This window comes from Motacilla alba, chromosome 2, assembly GCF_015832195.1.
Source record: "Motacilla alba alba isolate MOTALB_02 chromosome 2, Motacilla_alba_V1.0_pri, whole genome shotgun sequence".
Classification (NCBI taxonomy): domain Eukaryota; kingdom Metazoa; phylum Chordata; class Aves; order Passeriformes; family Motacillidae; genus Motacilla; species Motacilla alba.
In genome coordinates, this window is record NC_052017.1 from 91,239,486 (window position 1) to 91,245,661 (window position 6,176).

The window sequence follows — 6,176 nt, forward strand, 5'->3', positions numbered from 1 at the left end:
ACATTTTAATGTAGAACAATTTTAAAAACCAATTGTTTACCACCCAAAGCCAGTTTAATGCATCACTAAAGTTACCCATGGCTGTCACTATATCCTTACTTGTGTTAGAATCTGTGGCAGGATGTAGGATTAAGTTTGCTGTGCTGTGGGGCTTGTGTCTATGCTGTGTATAAGAGAAGAGCCTAAGTTAAAGCCAGTCTTGTCCCACACCTGATGTTCTCAGCCTGGCTCCCTGACAGCACACTTGCACTGGATTTACAGAAGTAAAGTTGGTGGCATTTGGGCCAGATTGAGAGCAGGGATCAACACTTATCTACTGAGGCCATGAGACAGTGTGGAGAAATTTGCTGGCTTCAGTGGGACTGTGGAAATGTAAACTGGAAGTATGCAACTTATTTATCAATCTACTAGAGGAGTAAAAGCAAGATTTACCCCATAAGACAGTGTTTTAACTGGCTGAGACAAAGCACTGTTGTGGTCATTTATTTATTATGCCTCTAAATTTGCTGCCTTGCCAATTTTAGAAGGCACCTCAGTGACACAGTTAGCAATGACGGTTGTCCTTGCTGGCTAAAACCTCTTATTTTTTTATTCAAATACAGCCACCACCGCTGATTTGGTAACTGGAAAAGATGCCAGACAACTTGAGAATGTGAGCACCTTGCCATGGTTGAACTGGCACCACCGTGTGGCTAAGCATATCCCAGCAGGAGTATTGCATTTGAGGTAAAAAGGATAAAATCAGCAGGGGAAGACTTCTTATGCTCTCAGCCACCAACAGAGTGCAACTGAACATCCATTCCAGCCTCAGAGCCCTCCTGCAGGCCAGCAATTGAAAGCAAATCAAGTGCATTTTGGAAACCAGTGTTGCTTTATCTGGCAAGGACTTCTCATTATGCTTCATTTGAGACAGAAAGTTGGAGGTAAGGCAATATTTGTATTGGATATTATTGTTCCCAAAGCAGAGGTTGAACCTCTCTATTAGGTCAGCAGTGATAACTCCCAGCCTGCCAAAATTTCTGCCCTGGTTTAAATACCAAATTCATCACATCACCTCCCTAATTTGCACTTTTCAGAATTTCAGTATTTGTAAAACCTTTTTCAAACAAATGGAATTTATGCTGTGTGTGTAAATTCAGACTTCCCACAGTCCATGGGATTAGAATTCAAACAGTTTTAAAGCCAAGCAATTCATTGGGCTTAAGGAGTGATCAGTGGGACCACGTAGGTGTCTAACAGAAAAAAAACAATTTTTGGCAAAGCTTTTGTGAGAGTAACGGGTCAAATTTCAAAACTCCGGTTTAAAAGAAGCAGGATTCTTCCCCCTCCCCACATTATAGTGTGACACAGAATGTGTGGCAGGAGTTTATATGGGCAATTCAGCTGGTCCATTTGTGGCTTAGTACATAATTTCAGGGCATAACTCAAAGAAAAGAAAAGGGATCTGTACATGACCAAACAATGGGCAGAACTTGAGCAGCTCATATGGCAACTTGTAAGTGCCATATAAAAAATAAATTACTACTAAATAGGCATATAATTCCAGTTTCAGGTTCAGGTCTCTCCAAGAACAGCCTCTTACAGCTGAGAAGGAATATCTGAAGATTTGTGGAATACAGTTAACCTCAAGTTGTGCTGAATACAAACCCACTTCAACTCTCTTGCCAAACAAATTTGATTAATGAGGTGCTCTAACAGTTGGTTAGAGACTGAAGCACACAACTATTCTGAAGCCAGACTGAACAACAAAAGGAAAACAATCTTAATCAACATTTTAAAAACTCACCTAAATATAATAAGGACAATCTACAAATCTATCTTATTTCTGTTAAAACAGAGACTTGTTTCCCTAAATACATATATATCTAGTGTAGACTTTGTATCTAGCCAGCTCTTCATCAAGAAGGGAACAGATTGCTTCTAGCAATTTGAGTGCTTAATTTTTAATTTTTTTTTTGTTCCTTTTACTTTTTTTGTGTGGCTGTTTTGACAGATTAGAAGACTTGGCAAAAATACTTCTTGATTCTTAGAGAGGTTGACCGTCTGGTGAGATTCATCCACACACACTCTCCTGAATACAATAGTTTTACAACCCACAGCAGTGGAGTGGACAACCTTTTCCTTTTCTTTGCTGTATGTCCTGTGCCATTTGGCAGACTACATGCTGGACAGACTTCACGTGGCTTTCCACAGTGGTGTGCATGTGTGTCTGGATAATGTAGTCTTGGAAAACTGTCCAACTTCAGTTTTACAAAGAGTGAGGTCTAATAACTCTGGAGGGATTCCTACTTGAAAGTAGCTACTTTTCTTATTGTCAGGCACTTGTGAATGCTATGATAGAGGTGTCCAGAGTCTCAAAGGAAAGAGAAGTGAAGACCATGAGGGGAAATTGCTTGACATGTGTGACAGCTAAAAGCTGTCTTCACTTTGACTCATTCTGAAAACCAGCCTTTTTTTTTCTTTTTGACTTTGCAAGTTTTTAATTTGTTATTAACATGACTGATGGTGTTGTCAGATGCCTGATCCCTTCACCATCAGAATAGTAAAATTTTCAGAGCCTCAGCTAGTACATTTCTATTTTATAGCTCTAGTTTTAGGTCCAGCAATCTGTCCAAATTTCTATGTGCACCTTATTTAGATGTCAGAGAATCAAGCTGATCATCAGCACAGAAGTCAGTCTGTGATACCAGAAACAGAGGCTACTGCTTGCTTTCACTGGAAAACATATTATCCTATTCTTATAGATGGCAACCAAGGGTCATCTTTCTTTTAATCAAATGTACAGGATTCAGGGAGAGTGACAATGAGTGACTATACAGTCAATTGTCTTGAGAAGAAACAGAAAAATAAAGTGGGAAGACAGACAATTATCTTATGAAAGTAACTAAGGCACATCAGACTTTCAAAAACAGCAAGGTAGCTCAAAATATGAAATCACAGGACTACCTGTGGGGGACTTGTCTGGAAAAAAATCAATTAGATGTTATTTTAAGATTTACATGTAATTCCTCTACCCACAGAGTAGCAAAATACAAATGTGTAGCAGTTTATTATTTCAATGTCATAATGAGAAAAATACCTGAAAACATGATGCTACATGATACTACATGAAAGTGTGGTTGTACAGACTGGAACCACAGAGATTCAGAACAAAACTGGAACATTATAATGCAAGTGGGGAAGAAGGAAAAGGACACATAAAAGCCACTGTAACTACAACCAGGAAAAAAAAATCTGCAAAAGATCATTGAAAACACCTATGCAATCATACAAATACTTGGGAGACTGCTAAAATTTGGTATTGGAAGCACACAGAGATGAATGCTGATTAAACAAAATTCAGCACAACATCCTCAGCTGCACTATATGCTCAGAAAAAGGAAGCCCTGAGCCACCCCTCTTCTCTGGCCACAGGGCTGCAATGGGAATATTGCAACCCTGAGTAGCAATAGTTCAAAGTCTGAGTGCTGAGCCCAAAATCTGAGGGCTGAGCTCATCCACACCAGGTGCACCTGCTCTGTAAGGATCACTTCTCTGAGCAGTGCCTGGTGAGGGCTGTGTTTTCAGCCCTGCCTAAACACATCTACAGCATAGGAAGGAGCGTCAGAGAGAGGATTTGTGGCAAGCAGCAAGCTCCCTTGCCCTGGTGATAAAGCAGCCTGGGCATTGAAGGAAGTAGAATAGATGTCAGGATAGGTTGTTTGTCAAGGTAAGAACTTTCATTTGAGGAAGCTGTGAAAGGATTCCACTGAGACTCCTCAACTACTGAGGAAGAAGGAAGTTTCTTACCAGGAAAATCTAACCTCTGCAGAACCCCAAGGATTTAGGAAGAATCAAAACCAATTACACAGCTTCAGCACCCTGCGTTAGCTCTGGTCCTGATGAAGGACATCATGGTCACAGACTGTCCTCCCAAATTACCTGGAGCTGCCATGGAGGAAGTGCTCCTCTCCATTTCTCAGTACTAACCTCTCCTCAAAATCCTCTAACATGTTTCCTAGCCTGCGTGCAGAATCCAGAATGTACTGGCAGCTGTGTGGAAATAGTAACTAACCATGCTTTCTGTGGAAAGGGAAGGTGACTACCCATTCATGTTCAAGTGCTGTGATATGGGAACTCTGGGTAAGAGGAAGGAAAAAGGAAAAAACATGTCCCTGAATGAAACCCCCTGCTCATATTGCTGGTTAAAAATCTAAGGGTGAACAGAGGCATAAGGAAAAAAAGCAGGAGGAAAAAAAAATCAATACAGGAAAAATTTATACTAGGCAAGAAATTAAGATTACTTCCAAGAAAAGACAGCACCTGGAGCTAGGTTCATGTTAATTTGGGGAGCATAAAGGAATTCATCACACCTTGTCTAGAAGGCCCTTGTTTTCCTTCATAAGAATACAGAGGCTGAGAACAATGGCCACTACGTATCTGGTATAGATGCTTTTGCATGGAGTTAAGGATTTGTATGGATCATTTTGCCCTGTGTATCTTCTAAGTTCATTCTTGACAAAAAGTTTTATAGCAAATCCGGGAAAGAACAGGCATGCTCTTCTAAAAATACTGCTGTATTCTATCTGTGGAAAAACCTGGAGAATATGTATATACTCCTTGGCCAAATGGTTAACAGGAAAACACAATTATGTGGAAGTAATTTGAATGATGTAAGCTAGAAAAAAGGGGAGAGAAACAAATGGGCATACTGTCTGAGATGGCTATATTACATATAAGAAAAGTCAAACACAAGTAAAGATAAACTCTACTACCAGAGAGAGTAATTGCAACAATAAAGACAGAAGTAATTTCTCAAGTAATTTCAATTCCATCACATGATCACTTTATAAAGCCAAAGCATGGCAAGGAGATACATTACTTCCTCCTCTTGATCTTTTGCATTTTTCTGTCTTTATCATCCAATTTCACATCAACCAACAGTAAACTACAAATGGGAAAGCAAGAGTCTGTGTCACCTGTGAATGACCTATTGTCCGTACCACAAAACCATCTTGCATAATTTATGTTAGGTGTAACATTCCCATTCTTCCCCTATGCATGTAATGATCATTCTTTCTTTCATACCTTCATCTTGGCTCTTTCTAATATTTCTCTTACGATCCTTCTTGTAAATAGAACCTGAATTAAAAGGGTGTATTGTTCAGCCTAAGAACTGTAACTTTTGGTCTCAGAATAAGATTATCTACTTAGCACACTTCGAAAACATGCTTATTTTAAAGGATTTTTAAATATAAAAATAAAACAATCTTTCATGAGCAATCATATAACTTCCAGGAGTTCAAGCTACCCTTATCTCACATTTTGTGAGATCCTCTGACTATTTCATCATTCTCACAGGGCTATCTAGACCTGGATTGTCTCTCTATTCTTGCCCTCTTCACAGTGCTGAAATTGTCTCCATTCATTACCTCCTAACACCTGGTTTTCATTTACTTTCACTTAGAAGGAGTGCAGCAGGTTGAGACAAATGTCCTAACTGGTTAAGAGAAATGTCTTCCCTATCCTTTTTTTCCCAGATGGTGCCAGAACAATTGTCACAACCAGTCAAATAACTGACTCATCTTCCAGATCACAGAATGCCGTCTCAGAACAACAAGATCCTCACTTCTGTTTACTTTTCTTTTGCCTCTATTGTTATTATACCTTCCAAAAGTGCTTTCATTCAGCAGAAAAATACAAGTGCCCATAACAACAGCCTTCTTTGGAATTTCTGCACTTTCCTTACACAGCCAATTTATAAGAATATTGAGTTTGTGGTCAAAAAGATCTGTCTTTAGATTTCACTCAGGCCCTATTTTTTTATCTTGCAGCAGCCCAGCATATTTTTTTTTCTCTATCATATAAAATGAGTTGTAATAAACAGCTCCCATTGTGATTTCTGGTTTTAGCACATTTAAGGAAGTAGCACAGGTACCACACTGTTAACCACAGCAAGTCCTGTGGTTGATAATGGCAGTGCTAACAAAGATGAATCACCAGTGGTGAAACCAGGTCAAAAAACCACACACACACACACACAGAGAACCCTACTCAATCCAAAACAAAACCAAAAGGAACTCATTCCACTAGAAAGGATATCCAGGGAAAGAGACAGGAGTGTAGCTGGGAATGTGTGCCTTGTAATATACTCTGCTTTGAACACATTGCTCACAGTATGGACTTGCCCTCAGGAG

The 6,176-nt window shown here is 39.5% G+C and overlaps 1 protein-coding gene across 1 annotated transcript in view; it reads left to right on the forward strand.

Moving 5' to 3' along the window:
- Nucleotides 1-6,016, forward strand: part of LOC119696528 (Krueppel-like factor 13) — a 35,306-nt gene extending 29,290 nt beyond the window's left edge. The window contains exon 3 of the mRNA XM_038126277.1: nucleotides 603-6,016. Coding sequence (XP_037982205.1) covers nucleotides 603-623 — 21 coding nt within the window. The 3' untranslated portion in view covers nucleotides 624-6,016. The remainder of the gene's footprint in view (nucleotides 1-602) is intronic.
- The last annotated feature ends 160 nt before the right edge of the window (nucleotides 6,017-6,176 follow it).